Source organism: Pelobates fuscus, unplaced genomic scaffold (genome assembly GCF_036172605.1).
Source record: "Pelobates fuscus isolate aPelFus1 unplaced genomic scaffold, aPelFus1.pri scaffold_24, whole genome shotgun sequence".
Lineage (NCBI taxonomy): Eukaryota > Metazoa > Chordata > Amphibia > Anura > Pelobatidae > Pelobates > Pelobates fuscus.
Genome location: NW_026961888.1, coordinates 321,384 through 338,358, shown reverse-complemented (window position 1 = coordinate 338,358; position 16,975 = coordinate 321,384). Strand labels below are relative to the sequence as shown.

The 16,975-nt window shown below is 46.4% G+C and overlaps 2 protein-coding genes across 2 annotated transcripts; one reads left to right on the top strand and one right to left on the bottom strand.

The window, feature by feature from the left end:
• The first annotated feature begins 6,667 nt into the window (after positions 1-6,667).
• LOC134584810 (histone H3) lies at positions 6,668-7,078 on the top strand. Its single transcript, XM_063440633.1, has one exon. It carries the CDS (start codon positions 6,668-6,670, stop codon positions 7,076-7,078), a length of 411 nt encoding a protein of 136 aa, XP_063296703.1.
• Positions 7,079-9,006: 1,928 nt separating this feature from the next.
• LOC134584778 (histone H1-like) lies at positions 9,007-9,638 on the bottom strand. Its single transcript, XM_063440605.1, has 2 exons — positions 9,600-9,638; positions 9,007-9,561 (listed from the first exon to the last, which is right to left on the bottom strand). The coding sequence occupies exons 1-2, from the start codon at positions 9,636-9,638 to the stop codon at positions 9,007-9,009; spliced, it is 594 nt and encodes a 197-aa protein (XP_063296675.1).
• Positions 9,639-16,975: the final 7,337 nt, after the last annotated feature.

The window sequence follows — 16,975 nt, the reverse complement described above, 5'->3', positions numbered from 1 at the left end:
GCTACCAACATGCTTACTAATGTAGAAAGGTACTGCTGGGGATATCTCACCTCTATTAACGTGCTTACCAGGTGGTTTTATAGCTCACCGGTTTAACATTGTAGTCTAACCTGTTTTCAATGTTGTAAATTCTCTGATATATATATAGCTGATAACAATCTAACCTGGATAACCTAGTTTAACGCTGTTATTGATAATATTATTAGATATAACTCTTTGTCATGCGATAATAATCCATAAAACTGTGCTATGTTTTAATGCCTAACCAATGTAAATCTATGTATGACGCTCTGCATGCTCTAGCTGTTGTGGCATTGTGTGCTTTATGTGATTTTTCATGCACAAATAAAATAAAGAATTTAAAAAAAAACACGAGCCAAGACTTAGTAAAGGGTGAAGTAGAACTGTGTTATCCAGTGTGTGGTGGCCACTCGGGTAGGGGCAGAAGTCTCCCAGCTACTCTGTGTCCCAGATACCGCACTTCAGCCATACCAATGTGACACTTGTCTGGCTTCAGAGTTAAGCCAGCTGCTCTAATTCGGCCGATAACCTTCCCTACATGGGAAATCTTCCTCCTATGAGTCACAATTGATAGCTATGCTGTCCAGGTACGCACGTGCAAATTCCTGGAAGCCATTGAGGAACCTATCCACCATACGTTGAAAGGTGGCTGGGACATTCTTCATCTAGAACGGCATGACCTGATATTGGAATAGGCCAAGCGGGGTGACGAATGCCGACTTGGGGATAGCCTCCTCGGCCAGGTGAATCTGCTAGTAGCCCTTGCATAGGTCTGTTGTGGCGAGATACTGTCCCCATGCTATATGATGAAATAGTTCCTCCAGGGCATGGGATAAGAGTTGGTAAGAGTCCGATCGTTCAGTCGCCTGTAGTCCACGCAGAAGAGTGTTGTTCCGTCCCGCTTCGGTACTAGGACTACAAGCCAAGTCTGAAGCCTCAATCACTCCTAGTCACAGCATTTACTGTATATCCTTCCGTATCTCTTACCGGACTGCCTCGAGAATGTGGTAGGGGTGGTTGCCTCATAGGTGCTTGTCCTGGGATTTCCACGTTGTGTACAGCCAGGGTGATGTACCCAGGGTCTTGGGAGAAGGTCTTTCGTTTAGCTTTCAATAATTTGTGGGCCTGAACTATTTCTTTATCAGTCAGTTTGTCTCCTAGTTTGACTTGAGCGATAAGGTCAACTTGGGAGTCTCCCTCTAGCAAGTCAGGTAATGCGAGGCTGTCTAGATCCTCAGAAGCTGGGGCGCACACTGCAGTTACATCGTCCTTCCTTTTTTTGTACTCTTTAAGCATATTAACGTGGAAGGAGCAGTTTACTCTCTCATCTGCACAGCTGGCTACCACATAGGTGGTATTGCAGATATGCTCCACCACCTTGTAGGGACCCTGCCATGCCGCCTGTAATTAATCATGTCAGACCGGTTTAATCTTTTGTCCAACACGGAAACTACGCAGTCGGGTACCCCGGTCATACCATACTTTCTGTCACCCCTTGTCAGCTTGGAGGTTCTCTTTTACCAACTTAGCCAACTGTTCCATGTGGTCACAGAGTTTTAGCACATTCCCCCATCCCAATGCACTGTGATGAGGTCCTCGTAATCTTCTCCCATATAATAGTCCAAAGCAGTTCCTGCGGCACCTCCCAATATGCACATAAGAAGTGCGGTAGGAGTCGCTCCCAGTCTCGGCAAGCAGTGTTCTGTTGAACCGCTCGCAGATATATATATATATATATATATATATATATATATATATATATATATATATATATATATATATATATTTTTTTTTTTTTTCTGCCGGTTATAAGGAGAACTCAGAATGGATTTTACTGAGACTACCTAGAAATCCCAAAGCTGACCTAAAACGGATCAAGCAGTGTCTGTTCGGCTTTTTTTCCTTTTTCCTTTTTTTTTTAGAAATTGTTTATTTTAAAATTCTTGCAAATGTAACAATTGATACTTCAAAAATGTGTATAACATTGCTGCTTTAGTCATAATGTCTAGTACAAAGTTCACATTCAGTAACAGAAATACTTGTAGTCGACATAGAGGGGAAGTGAAGACCAAAAATAATAAGGGTGTTGATATTCAAATAGATTCGCTGGTAGTTCAAGGTCTCATATTATCTCCAGCTGGGTGTCACTATCGGTCTGTTTGACTGGTGTTCATGAAGTTACACTAGGGTTCCCAGGAGGTCATGTATATTTTTTTTTTCCAGTGGAGGGTGATAAGCAGATTTGCTGCTTTGAGCAGATGTATGTCTAGGGTCCTAGTGTCCCTTGGTATGGAGGGAGGCAATATAAGATATAGGAGTGTTTAAGGTGGGTAGGGTATGGTGGTTCCCGTTATGAGGTGTATGAGACTGGAGATCCGTGACCAGAACTTTTGGTTCACCGTGCATGACCACCAGATGTGAGCCGTGTCCCCAATGGCCTCTAGTCATCTACAGCAGTTATTGGACGTGCCTGGGAATGCCCGTTTGAGTTTGGATGGGGTGTAGTGCCATCTAGCTATCTTCTTATAGTTACTTTCTTGTGTCGCTAAGCTGGTGGATGATTTTTGTGTCAGGAGGAATATTTGCTTCCAGTCATTATCTGCGAAAGATAAGTGCAGTTCTTGTTCCCAGTGTTTTTTGTAGAGTAGGTTGATTGGTTGGCTAGTGTCCTGTAGTAGGCATATGTGGTTTTGACCTGTTTCTTTTTGAGTGTGCATTGGGTGCACGTAAGTTCGAATTTGGTCAGTGCTCGGTGACCTTGTTGGGGGTATTTGTTGGTCCGCAAAAAGTGAATGAGTTGATCGTAGAGAAATTTTTGAAGGGTCGTGGGAGTTCCCTGCGGGTGTAGGGACGACAGGGGCCTAACTCCCTCATTGTCAAGGAGGTCTCGTGAAGGTAGGTATGCTGTGGTATGATATTATCTGTATGCCGCTCCCGATTCACCAGGCTTGAAGAGCGGATTGTGAGTCAGTGGATATAGCGGTGATGGGTATGGTGATATGTCCGCCGCCAATGACTCATGTAACATGCAACATAGTAATAGACAGTATCAGGATGAAGTGAAACATTGTTTCAATAGGCTATAACAAAAGAGAAAGAAACGGATACACTTATCGAGTGAAATCCCTGGCCATGTAGCCATTTGGTAAAGTATTAGGTATAAGATCTCCTACAGTAGCAGCATTTTGTTCTCGCTGGACCATAGGTTCCTGCAGAAAACCAATTGGAAAAACGCTGTTTGAGTGTATACAGGCACATCTGGTGAGAAAGTGTATAATGTGTTGGCGCAATAAACAGGAAAAAAGGCAAGTTACAAAAAAAAAAAAAAAATGCTTATGTCTTTAAGATCAAAACAGGCTTATCAGATTGTCTTTAATAAGCTCAACATTTCTGCAGACACTAAAATCATCATGCTGATATTTAGATGAAGCCTCAATGGTCTAAATTGTTCTTTACTGGCAAACACCAAATCAAAAAAAAAAAAAAAAAAAAGAGGATTTCCATGTATCCAAAAAGTAATCGTATGTGGACTAATGTAGATACTTTCTAAGGACAGGTATCTAATTCAGTCGGGGGTTGGCTGAACAAATGGATACAACTAAACCTTTAATAAGAATAAAGCTAAAGGGGTGGGATACCCCAAAAGAAGTCACCAATATCAAGACTTACACAAAATAAAGACAATTACAAAAATAAATCCGTACATATCCAATGTGCAATAAAGGGAAAAGCCTGCTAAATGTTCCAAAGTAAGCCTGCGCACATTCCCCATAACTAGTGGAAATGATAGAAAATAGGGTAGGTAGGCTAGATATTGCACACTAGCTGTTTTGAGGTATATATGTCAAAAAGACCTTTTAAAGTCTAGTAAAATACTAGCGTGAGCAAAAAGACGCTAGAACCACATACTAGGCTTCCATGAGTTGCAACATAGTAATAGACAGTATCAGGATGAAGTGAAACATTGTTTCAATAGGCTATAACAAAAGAGAGAAAGAAAGGGATACACTTATCGAGTGAAATCCCTGGCCATGTAGCCATTTGGTAAAGGATTAGGTATAAGATCTCCTACAGTAGCAGCTTTTATAATATCCCTAATGTGACTTCAAGCGCTACCCTGAATAAGAAGCCTGTCCCTAATCTACAGTTACTAGATATACAGCCGCCCAACGAATATCTTCTAAGATCAAGTCCGGTATCTAGGTAGACTTGAAAGTAATAGAGCGGAGCAAACTGAGCATTAGGTGGCTAAATCAGCATGTGAGTGATACAAGTGTCTAAAATGTGCAAACACTAGCAGCTCGAGATCTTCAGAGTTACAGGACAGCATGGGAAGGGTTAAGTGAAAGGAAAGCTACACGTTTGCGTGAGCTTGTGGTGGGCAGCAAGTAAGCTGTAGAGTTGATGCATGGGTGTGATGCCAGCTCTGAGAGAGACAGTGTGGGTGGCTCTTAAAAGAGCCTTTGTGTTAGCGGGTGGTCAGGGAGGCGGACATTTACTTGGCGCTGGTGTACTTTGTGACAGCCTTGGTGCCCTCAGACACGGCGTGCTTTGCCAGCTCTCCGGGTAGTAGCAGGCGCACGGCAGTCTGGATCTCCCGGGAGGTGATGGTGGAGCGCTTGTTGTAGTGAGCCAGGCGAGAAGCTTCTCCTGCGATGCGCTCAAAGATATCATTGACAAAGGAGTTCATGATCCCCATTGCCTTGGAGGAGATGCCGGTGTCGGGATGGACCTGCTTCAGCACCTTGTACACGTAGATGGCATAGCTCTCCTTCCTGCTCTTTCTACGCTTCTTGCCATCTTTCTTCTGAGTCTTGGTGACGGCTTTTTTGGAGCCTTTCTTGGGGGCTGGTGCGGACTTTGCTGGATCAGGCATGATTAACGCTGTTAGCTCGCGAGCGAATAGCAAGCTGCTTGCTCCGGCGGTTCTATTTATAGGCGGACCATGTAAATGAGGCCCTTCCGCTTCCCTTCCTGCGATTGGTTGCTAAAGTCAGATGACGTAAGGAAGCGGCTGTTTAACACTAGCTCCAGCAATAGATTGGTTCCCTGTATAACGTGTCTCTAATTGGCTGCTTGTAAAGTCATCCAATCACAGAGCACAGTGTGTTTATAAATAGCTTGTGGTAGGGGAGGAGTTTTCATCTTCTTGCATTCAATCAAGAACAAACATGTCTGGCCGCGGAAAGCAAGGTGGAAAGACCCGTGCAAAGGCGAAGACTCGCTCATCCCGAGCGGGACTTCAGTTCCCAGTCGGCAGAGTCCACCGTTTGCTGAGGAAGGGCAATTATGCAGAGCGTGTGGGAGCCGGTGCCCCCGTCTATCTGGCTGCAGTGCTGGAGTACCTGACCGCTGAGATTCTGGAGCTGGCAGGGAATGCCGCTAGAGACAACAAAAAGACCCGCATCATTCCCCGCCATCTCCAGCTCGCTGTCCGTAACGATGAAGAGCTCAACAAACTGCTGGGAGGAGTGACTATCGCCCAGGGAGGTGTCCTGCCTAACATCCAGGCTGTGCTGCTGCCCAAGAAGACCGAGAGCCACAAGCCCAAGAGCAAGTAAAGCGGACAGCTGCTGCACCTGCCTCCCTCACCTACCAAACACAAAGGCTCTTTTAAGAGCCACCCACGTTCTCCACAAAGAGCCGATTAATTGTTCTGCTGCGCGCAAACCGTTCCCTGTATCTACACACACACCACGCTGGCAGCTCATAAGCAAGCTAAAATATTAGGGCGCTTCTGTCACAGCACTGACTGAGTCCCATTTGCAGTCCATATCCTGTCCAACATTCCAGCTATAGAACTAGTTAAAATCAATGGCTGCCATGCATGTCTATGATAAACGCAGCAGCAAATCAATACCAATTGGGGCAAGTGTATATAGTGTACAGGTCCTCTTTTGTTAAGCGGGGCATCTCTACATGTCGCTCACTCTCAGGATTCCCCCCTCTCCCGCTGTCTGGAGGACATGCCGGGTGAAACCTACTATGAGCGTTCAAATCCTAGCGGCGCTACAGCTCTGTTGTCTGTGCTGCTGGATGAGTTAACGCAGCCTTAATAGCCTGGCCTCTCGGCTGAAAACATTGTTTCAATAAGTGGATGCTTTGTAACATTCCCTGCTGCTCTGTCTCCTGGAGCTCATTTGTATGGCTACTGAGCGTCCTGTGAGTGAAAGTCCTTTATCAGACGTGGCTTCTATCCCATCGAAAGAAGCGGCCTTTCTGCATGTGTAAGAGGTCAATGTCCCATGCACCCCTCCCCCTCGATAAAGCCTATACAGCTATTAATAAGTATGTTGGGAGGAATACGTCCATTACTGCCCACTGCCATTCCTTTCAACTAGTAGCGTCTATAATAAATGCTGTCAGGACAGGAAGGGTCACTAAAGGCTTAGATCCCTTCTTTGGGCGCGTGGTCTCAATAGATGGAGGAGGGGGGAGGGGATGAAGCAGTTGATTTGAGCGGGCATTTTGAATGTGGGGGAGGGGATGAGAAGCAGTTGATTTGAGCGGGTATTTTGAAATGGTTTACTATTTGTTTTCAGCCAATCAGAACATACCACCCACTTGATGAACCAATGAAAACGCCGTATCGGCTATAAAGCCCAGGCTACAGCGAGCAGCGTTCATTCCCTTTCGTTTTGCTACAATGGCCAGAACTAAGCAGACAGCCCGTAAGTCGACCGGAGGCAAGGCTCCCCGCAAGCAGCTAGCCACCAAAGCTGCTAGAAAGAGCGCCCCAGCTACCGGGGGAGTGAAAAAGCCTCACCGTTACCGTCCAGGAACTGTGGCTCTCAGGGAGATCCGCCGTTATCAGAAGTCCACCGAGCTGCTCATCCGCAAGCTGCCCTTCCAGCGCCTTGTCCGTGAGATCGCTCAGGATTTCAAGACTGATCTGCGCTTCCAGAGCTCTGCTGTCATGGCTCTGCAAGAGGCTAGCGAGGCTTACCTGGTTGGTCTTTTTGAGGATACCAACTTGTGCGCCATCCACGCTAAGAGGGTCACAATCATGCCCAAAGACATCCAGCTGGCTCGTAGGATCCGAGGCGAACGTGCTTAAGTTGAAACCTGCTAACACAAAACACAAAGGCTCTTTTAAGAGCCACCAAATCTGCACTCGAACGAGCTCCAACACATTCATAAAAACGTGTCTTTTAGCCTGTGACTTTGAGCGGGCTAGCTACGGAGCCCACACACTACAATGCTCAAATGTCCCCACATATCCCATTTTCACGTCAGGCAACGATGTAGCCATCATCTCTGCTGGTCTATTTCACTGGCGATTTTACAATAACTTCACTATTTAGAATCCATCGTGTGGAGAGGCAGCAGGAAAAAGACTACTTTTTCGCTTAGAGGAGAATACATAGTTAACACAGGAGTGCATATGCAAAGCTAGTAACAATGTTTCTATTTAAGTGGCTGCAAGCATGTATTAAATGTAGGCAACAGTAACAATACACCAAAACCAGAGCTTTCTTGACAGTGTGTGTGTACGTACTTGCTCATATTTTTTTACATCCCCTACCATTAACAGAAGGCGGCTCCAAATCCTCCGATGGTTCAAAAATGCGGTCTACAAATACAGTGTTTAGCAACCTTTCCCGTCTAGATGTTTGGGAGCAGCCTCTACTACTATCTCCTTCTCGGTGTATCTATGTAGATAGCAGGCAATTTATCAGGTGTGGAAGGGGTTAAAGTGATTAGGTTCAGTCTTTTAGTGAAAAAGTGGGTGGCCCTGAAAAGGGCCTTTGGGTTAATGGGGTGTGCGGTAAAGTCAAGCCCGAGTTTTAACCTCCGAAGCCATAGAGAGTGCGGCCCTGGCGCTTAAGAGCATAAACTACGTCCATGGCGGTGACAGTCTTCCTCTTGGCATGCTCGGTGTAAGTGACGGCGTCCCGGATGACGTTCTCCAGGAATACCTTCAGCACCCCGCGAGTCTCCTCATAGATGAGGCCGGAAATACGCTTCACGCCTCCCCTGCGAGCAAGGCGACGAATTGCAGGCTTGGTAATGCCCTGGATGTTGTCACGAAGAACCTTCCTGTGACGCTTAGCGCCACCTTTTCCGAGACCCTTTCCTCCTTTGCCTCTGCCAGACATGGTTCTGCTCTTCTTTCTGCACGAACGATATGAGATGCTTTGCAAAGCTCTTCCTTATATACTCCTCGGACGGACCGTATGGGGACCTGCAGCAAAGGAGGCGGGCGTTTTAAACACGCCCCTTCACTTTTTTTTTTCCTCTCAATAATATGCTTAACCCTCTCCTTCCGTGCTCGAAATGGTTCTGGCTTTTAAAACCAAAGCTGTTTATGCTTCAAAAGATTTCACAATCGTGAAGTCTTTTGAAGTATAATCATTTTATCATGTCTTTAGTGTTTCTTTGATAGTCGGCTTAGCTACTGCACAAGGTATCATTTCTTGGGCTTTATCACTCTTTGAATATCGAAATAAGCGCCCGTTTCACACGTGGAGAGAGGACGAGGACAGTCCCTTTTATTATCACCATGTACAAAATCGCAATCCCTAAAATATGTTCTGCTTTATTATCTTACTGAAAAAGGCAATAACATTAAATCTAGTCTGGAAGGACACTGTGTGATATTCTATATATTATATGCGTTTCTCACTAAAACTGGCCTTTCGCAATTTAATGAAGAAACACCCTCAGTATCTTAGAACGGAGGGAATTTCTAAGCCAAAAAAAATAAAAAAAATCAACGCTCAAGTGTAGCACTGGTATACGGGGACTTAGCCACACCGACAAGATACATTCCTGTGTAATCTTTTCGAGCACTAGATGCTGGGATTACAGGATTCATTAGGTTATTCCTGACTTTAGAATGAGGGATGGAGGGGGAACGATATGTGTGACATGACACCAAAACAAACACGTTGCCATCACTGATATATAGCTCTGAAATGAGAATGTGGTGGCTCTTACAAGAGCCTTTGGGGTTTGGAAAATAAAATTAAATGCGAGCAAGGCTTATTTCTTTTTGGGAGCTGCCTTTTTAGCCTTTGCAGGACTCTTTGCGGCTTTGGGTTTGGCTGCCTTTTTGGCAGGGCTCTTCACGGTCTTCTTAGCCGGGCTTTTCACTACCTTCTTGGGCTTGGCGGCTTTGACTTTCTTCGGACTTTTGGTGGCCTTTTTAGCGGAGGCGGCCGGCTTTTTGGCCTTTTTCGGGCTCTTTGCAGCTACCTTCTTAGGTTTGGCTGGAGACTTGGTGGCTTTCTTCGGGGCAGGCTTCTTGACTTTAGCCGGTGCCTTTTTCTTGGTAGCCTTGTCCTTGCTCTCCGCCTGCTTTTTGTTGAGCTTGAAGGAGCCGGAAGCTCCGCTTCCTTTGACCTGGACGAGAGTGCTTTTAGTCACCAAGCCCTTGAGAGCCAGCTTGAGGCGGCTGTTATTCTTTTCCACATCATAACCAGAAGCAGCCAAAGCCTTCTTCAGAGCTGCCAGGGACACCCCGCTGCGCTCTTTAGAAGCGGACACAGCTTTGACAATGAGCTCGGACACGCTAGGACCGGAGGGCTTAGCGGCTTTCTTGACACCGGCTGCTTCTTCTTGGAGGCGCTTTCTACCGCAGGTGCGGCGGCGGGAGCTGGGGCGGCTTCAGACATGGTCACTATTCTCTATGAAGATCAAGCAATAATACGCGCCCGCAGCAGCCTCCAAATTATACATCTCCAGCTAGCATCTTATTGGCTGATCTAACCACGCTCTGATTGGATACAGTCTTATGACACACCCTCCACTGTCCCTACTCCATCTTTTCACACTCTGCTCTCACACTGTGTTTCCGAATGGATAAAACGAATACATTTAGGTAAAATAAGAGGACGGAGGTCGATGCCATCTATCGTGGAATGTACTAAACTATCTAACCAAGAATTCATTAGCAGCTCCATGGGTCCCGAGGGTTGTCACGATCTAGCAGAGCCGGTGAAAGCTGACACATCTCCTTTGGGATGAGCCTGATGTTCTCCACAAACATTACTGTGATAACTATTAAAAGAATATATTCCAAGGTTTTCTTTCTCACTCTTATGCAAGAAAGGGAAGGGGCCAGTGTTATCAAGGTGGGTTGAAGCTCGTGTCGTAAAGAAACAGAGAAAAGGGATTTTGATCCTCGTTTGTTCAGACAGGTAGCTCAGGTAGGATGTAGTAAGATCATAGCAGAAGAGCTCTTAGTCGTGGCAATTTTTAAATTACATAATTACATAATTGTATGTTATATATCTATGTTTACCCTCTAACAACAACTAAGACCAGTTATATTAAAACACACACACTGTGTTCTCCAGGAAATCCTTTATGAAGCCTGGTGTAGGTCTGGCACAGTAAACAACAGCAATGAGTTCCGCACTCTAGGGACTTTTTTCCAAAACATCAAAAACATTTCAATGCTATTTCAAATCATGATAAAAACATGACAGCAAAAATTGTCCTGATTTTAGCACCAAATTAGGAGCTAACATGTTGATCTGTGTGGCGGACCACCAGGGTATCACCTTCATGGATTCCCTTTCCCGTTGTATTAGCTAGTACAGCTTTCCACAAATACATTTGTCTAAACGTAATGCTGGGAGTCAGTGGCGTACACACGACCCATGGGGCCCCGGTGCTAAAATTGATCCGTGCCCTTCCCCCCGCACTTACTCTGCGCGGGCAACAGATGGCGGCAGGCTCCGGGTTGCAGGGCTGCAGGGCTGCGACCGCGGTATGTACGCAAGTGTATGCAGATACACATACACTTAAAGGACCACTTTAGACACCCAGATCACTTCAGCTCAATGAAGTGGTCTGGGTTCCAGGGCCCTCTAGTTTAACCCTGCAGCTGAATACATAGCAGTTTCAGAGAAACTGCTATGTTTCACTGATGGTTAATCCAGCCTCTAGTGGCTGTGTCACTGACAGCGGCTAGAGGCGCTTCCGCGATTCTCCCTGTGAAAATCACAGTGAGAAGACGCTCGACGTCCATAGGAAAGCATTGAGTAATGCTTTTCTATGGGCGGTTTGAATGCGCGCGCGGCTCTTGCCACGCATGCGCATTGGGAGCTGAGAGGCAGGTCGGGGCGGAGGGATCCCCAGCGCCAAGGGAGTCCGGCGCTGGAGAAAGGTAAGTGCTTAAGGGGTTTAAAACACACACACACTCTCACGAACAGACGCATACACACTAGCTAACAGACACACAAATTTACTGCCAAAGACACACTCAGTGACAGACAGAGACACATACACACTCACTTATAAAACACACACTCTCACTGACAAACACACACTCACTAAGACACCTAAGACTCACTAGACTCACTAACCTAAGACTCACTAGACTCACTAACAGACTCACTAACAGACACACACAAACTAGCACACTCAGTAACAGACACACACACTCACTCACACACAGACACACACACTGACACTCACTAACAGACACACACTCAATAACAGACACACACAACTAACACACAGTAACACACGCAAACAAAAACTAACACACTCACTGACACTCACTAGCAGACACAGTAACACACACACTGGCACAAAAATGTGCACTAACACACACACACACACACACACTGTAGCACTAACACACATACACACGTTTTTTGTGTGTTTTTTTTTTCAGATTTAATCCCGCAGCCTCCCTTTCCAGTCCAGTCCAGGGGCTGCCCGGCGGCCGGTCCTGCTGGCTCGTGAGGGAACACTGTCCCCTGAGCGCTCTCTGCCCAGCTCCCTCGCACATTTTTACTGATGCCGGAGCCAGAATATAACTTCATATTCCGGCTGCAGCATAAGTGCGGGGCGCGCAAGGGAGCTGATCAGAGAGCGCTCAGGGGAGAGTGCTCCCTCGCGCGCGCGCGCCCGGTAACACCAGGGCCGGCCTCGGGGGCCCTGATGTGGCCAGCTCCTTGTCCCCCCAGTAGAAGAGTCTGCCCACACTGGCGTACATACCGAGTCGCTAGGTGGCCGGGCCCCCTGGTGGGCCGGGCCCAGTCGCAGCTGCAACCCCTGCGACCGCGGTATGTACGCCAGTGCTGGGAGTAGATCTGGTTTATTCAGGCAAGGCACACAGAATTTATACACAGACCCCCAGCATGGGGTCTCCATTCATGGACACACAATCCTGGACACACTTTGATGGACTGCATGGTACCCTGACTGGGCACCTCTGCCAAGCTTGCTTCCTAGCTATCACTGGGACACCAGTAGTGCTATAGCCCCTACCCGCTGCAGCTTGGCTGGGGTCTATCCAAACTTTCCTAACCTGTAACAGGGTCCTAGTGATTAAGCTCTCTTGCACAGAGTATAGCTGTCTCACCCAAACATGAGCCCAGCAAGAGTGCGGCTTGGAGTGGGCAAAGATGGCCGCCAACACGTGACCAAGTTTGTCCCAGACTCCAGGGATCCCATTGCCCTGGCATTTGAACGCTTTTGGGAGCAATACTGGGAACAAGCTAAACAGAGCCAAACAAGACCCACGGCTGCAACAAGCCCTCCACAGAACGGGGACAAACCACCACAGCCAGGGCGGAAAGCTGGCGCTACACAAGCGGGGAAGCGGAGGAGGAAGCCGCACAAAGCGTCCCGACACAGAGCTGACAAGCGGGTGCACTCATCTCCGTACCCCTTACATGCCTACCAAACAGCGGGGACCGCCAACAGCCTCTAAAGCGGCTCCTACATCGGAGAAATCGGAGACGCAGCGGGCCCACCCGAAGGTAGTCACCCATCATGCAATGCCCAACACCCGATATGACCAGCACCTTGGCACAGACCTGCTGCACTCTCCCAGACGGGGAACAGGCTGAGGGTCGGACCGGCCCTGGGACAGCATGACTGTTGAGAGACGTACTCACAAACTGCTACTACACCCTGGACATTAACTGTCCCTCTTGGCGAACACGAGTACTAGCCCTTATGCATACTGCTGGCCTGTGAGGGTGACTTTATCCCAACACGAGCTTGTTATAGATAGAAGCAGCATTATCTATTTTTTTTTTTTTTTTTTTTCGTTTTATTACTCCATGGCACAGATACATCTATGCCGGCTAATTGCATGTCATTACTTAACTTAGCCTGATTACAGCCAGGCTACCAACATGCTTACTAATGTAGAAAGGTACTGCTGGGGATATCTCACCTCTATTAACGTGCTTACCAGGTGGTTTTATAGCTCACCGGTTTAACATTGTAGTCTAACCTGTTTTCAATGTTGTAAATTCTCTGATATATATATAGCTGATAACAATCTAACCTGGATAACCTAGTTTAACGCTGTTATTGATAATATTATTAGATATAACTCTTTGTCATGCGATAATAATCCATAAAACTGTGCTATGTTTTAATGCCTAACCAATGTAAATCTATGTATGACGCTCTGCATGCTCTAGCTGTTGTGGCATTGTGTGCTTTATGTGATTTTTCATGCACAAATAAAATAAAGAATTTAAAAAAAAACACGAGCCAAGACTTAGTAAAGGGTGAAGTAGAACTGTGTTATCCAGTGTGTGGTGGCCACTCGGGTAGGGGCAGAAGTCTCCCAGCTACTCTGTGTCCCAGATACCGCACTTCAGCCATACCAATGTGACACTTGTCTGGCTTCAGAGTTAAGCCAGCTGCTCTAATTCGGCCGATAACCTTCCCTACATGGGAAATCTTCCTCCTATGAGTCACAATTGATAGCTATGCTGTCCAGGTACGCACGTGCAAATTCCTGGAAGCCATTGAGGAACCTATCCACCATACGTTGAAAGGTGGCTGGGACATTCTTCATCTAGAACGGCATGACCTGATATTGGAATAGGCCAAGCGGGGTGACGAATGCCGACTTGGGGATAGCCTCCTCGGCCAGGTGAATCTGCTAGTAGCCCTTGCATAGGTCTGTTGTGGCGAGATACTGTCCCCATGCTATATGATGAAATAGTTCCTCCAGGGCATGGGATAAGAGTTGGTAAGAGTCCGATCGTTCAGTCGCCTGTAGTCCACGCAGAAGAGTGTTGTTCCGTCCCGCTTCGGTACTAGGACTACAAGCCAAGTCTGAAGCCTCAATCACTCCTAGTCACAGCATTTACTGTATATCCTTCCGTATCTCTTACCGGACTGCCTCGAGAATGTGGTAGGGGTGGTTGCCTCATAGGTGCTTGTCCTGGGATTTCCACGTTGTGTACAGCCAGGGTGATGTACCCAGGGTCTTGGGAGAAGGTCTTTCGTTTAGCTTTCAATAATTTGTGGGCCTGAACTATTTCTTTATCAGTCAGTTTGTCTCCTAGTTTGACTTGAGCGATAAGGTCAACTTGGGAGTCTCCCTCTAGCAAGTCAGGTAATGCGAGGCTGTCTAGATCCTCAGAAGCTGGGGCGCACACTGCAGTTACATCGTCCTTCCTTTTTTTGTACTCTTTAAGCATATTAACGTGGAAGGAGCAGTTTACTCTCTCATCTGCACAGCTGGCTACCACATAGGTGGTATTGCAGATATGCTCCACCACCTTGTAGGGACCCTGCCATGCCGCCTGTAATTAATCATGTCAGACCGGTTTAATCTTTTGTCCAACACGGAAACTACGCAGTCGGGTACCCCGGTCATACCATACTTTCTGTCACCCCTTGTCAGCTTGGAGGTTCTCTTTTACCAACTTAGCCAACTGTTCCATGTGGTCACAGAGTTTTAGCACATTCCCCCATCCCAATGCACTGTGATGAGGTCCTCGTAATCTTCTCCCATATAATAGTCCAAAGCAGTTCCTGCGGCACCTCCCAATATGCACATAAGAAGTGCGGTAGGAGTCGCTCCCAGTCTCGGCAAGCAGTGTTCTGTTGAACCGCTCGCAGATATATATATATATATATATATATATATATATATATATTTTTTATTTTTTTTCTGCCGGTTATAAGGAGAACTCAGAATGGATTTTACTGAGACTACCTAGAAATCCCAAAGCTGACCTAAAACGGATCAAGCAGTGTCTGTTCGGCTTTTTTTCCTTTTTCCTTTTTTTTTTAGAAATTGTTTATTTTAAAATTCTTGCAAATGTAACAATTGATACTTCAAAAATGTGTATAACATTGCTGCTTTAGTCATAATGTCTAGTACAAAGTTCACATTCAGTAACAGAAATACTTGTAGTCGACATAGAGGGGAAGTGAAGACCAAAAATAATAAGGGTGTTGATATTCAAATAGATTCGCTGGTAGTTCAAGGTCTCATATTATCTCCAGCTGGGTGTCACTATCGGTCTGTTTGACTGGTGTTCATGAAGTTACACTAGGGTTCCCAGGAGGTCATGTATATTTTTTTTTTTCCAGTGGAGGGTGATAAGCAGATTTGCTGCTTTGAGCAGATGTATGTCTAGGGTCCTAGTGTCCCTTGGTATGGAGGGAGGCAATATAAGATATAGGAGTGTTTAAGGTGGGTAGGGTATGGTGGTTCCCGTTATGAGGTGTATGAGACTGGAGATCCGTGACCAGAACTTTTGGTTCACCGTGCATGACCACCAGATGTGAGCCGTGTCCCCAATGGCCTCTAGTCATCTACAGCAGTTATTGGACGTGCCTGGGAATGCCCGTTTGAGTTTGGATGGGGTGTAGTGCCATCTAGCTATCTTCTTATAGTTACTTTCTTGTGTCGCTAAGCTGGTGGATGATTTTTGTGTCAGGAGGAATATTTGCTTCCAGTCATTATCTGCGAAAGATAAGTGCAGTTCTTGTTCCCAGTGTTTTTTGTAGAGTAGGTTGATTGGTTGGCTAGTGTCCTGTAGTAGGCATATGTGGTTTTGACCTGTTTCTTTTTGAGTGTGCATTGGGTGCACGTAAGTTCGAATTTGGTCAGTGCTCGGTGACCTTGTTGGGGGTATTTGTTGGTCCGCAAAAAGTGAATGAGTTGATCGTAGAGAAATTTTTGAAGGGTCGTGGGAGTTCCCTGCGGGTGTAGGGACGACAGGGGCCTAACTCCCTCATTGTCAAGGAGGTCTCGTGAAGGTAGGTATGCTGTGGTATGATATTATCTGTATGCCGCTCCCGATTCACCAGGCTTGAAGAGCGGATTGTGAGTCAGTGGATATAGCGGTGATGGGTATGGTGATATGTCCGCCGCCAATGACTCATGTGTGACCACATTCTCAGTGTCGGAGTAATGGTCGGGTGTTGTTTGTGCATAAGGAAGGATTGGCCAGAGTTGTGCCATGGTATTGTGTGTATGGGGACACGGAAGATGTTATTCTCTACATCTACCCATTGTTTGGTCGTGTTCTTGCCTGTCCAGTCATAAATCCTGGCCAATAGTACTGCACTGTGGTATCGTTCCACATCTGGCAGCCCCAGACCCCCCTCCGTCTTTGATCTTGTGAGCAGCTGATAGGCTAGCCTGGGGCGTTTGTGGGACCAAATAAATGTCGTAAATAGTTTTTGTATGGCAGCAAAGAAGGTTGTGGGTAGAGTGATCGGGAGAACTTGCAGCAAGTATAATATTCTTGGGAGAATACTAATTTTCAGGATATTTATCCTGCAAAACCAGCTGAACTGCAAAGTGTGCCATTTAGTAAGATCTTTAGTTCTAGCTTGGATTAGCAGGGGGGTGGGGGGTGGTTTCATATAGTCGTGAGATAACGGATGGTAGTGCTACCCCCAGATATGTTATATGCTCTGTTCCCCAGGAGAATGGGAAGTTTGATTGTAGATGTGTTTTGGTCGAGTTTAGTACTTTCAGTGGGAGGAGTTCACATTTACCTAGAGTGGCATGAAAGGTGAACACTTTGCTATAGAGAGACATCTCCTCCAGTATATGAGGGAGTGAGGAGCTGGGTTCGGAGACCGTGAATAGCATGTCATCTGCAAATGCTGATATTTTGTGTTCTGCCCATCCAAATTTGAAACCCTTGATGTTAGGATTTTCTCTAACTCCCTGGAGGAATGGCTCCAGGACCAGGACGAAACAAAGAGGGGTGCTATT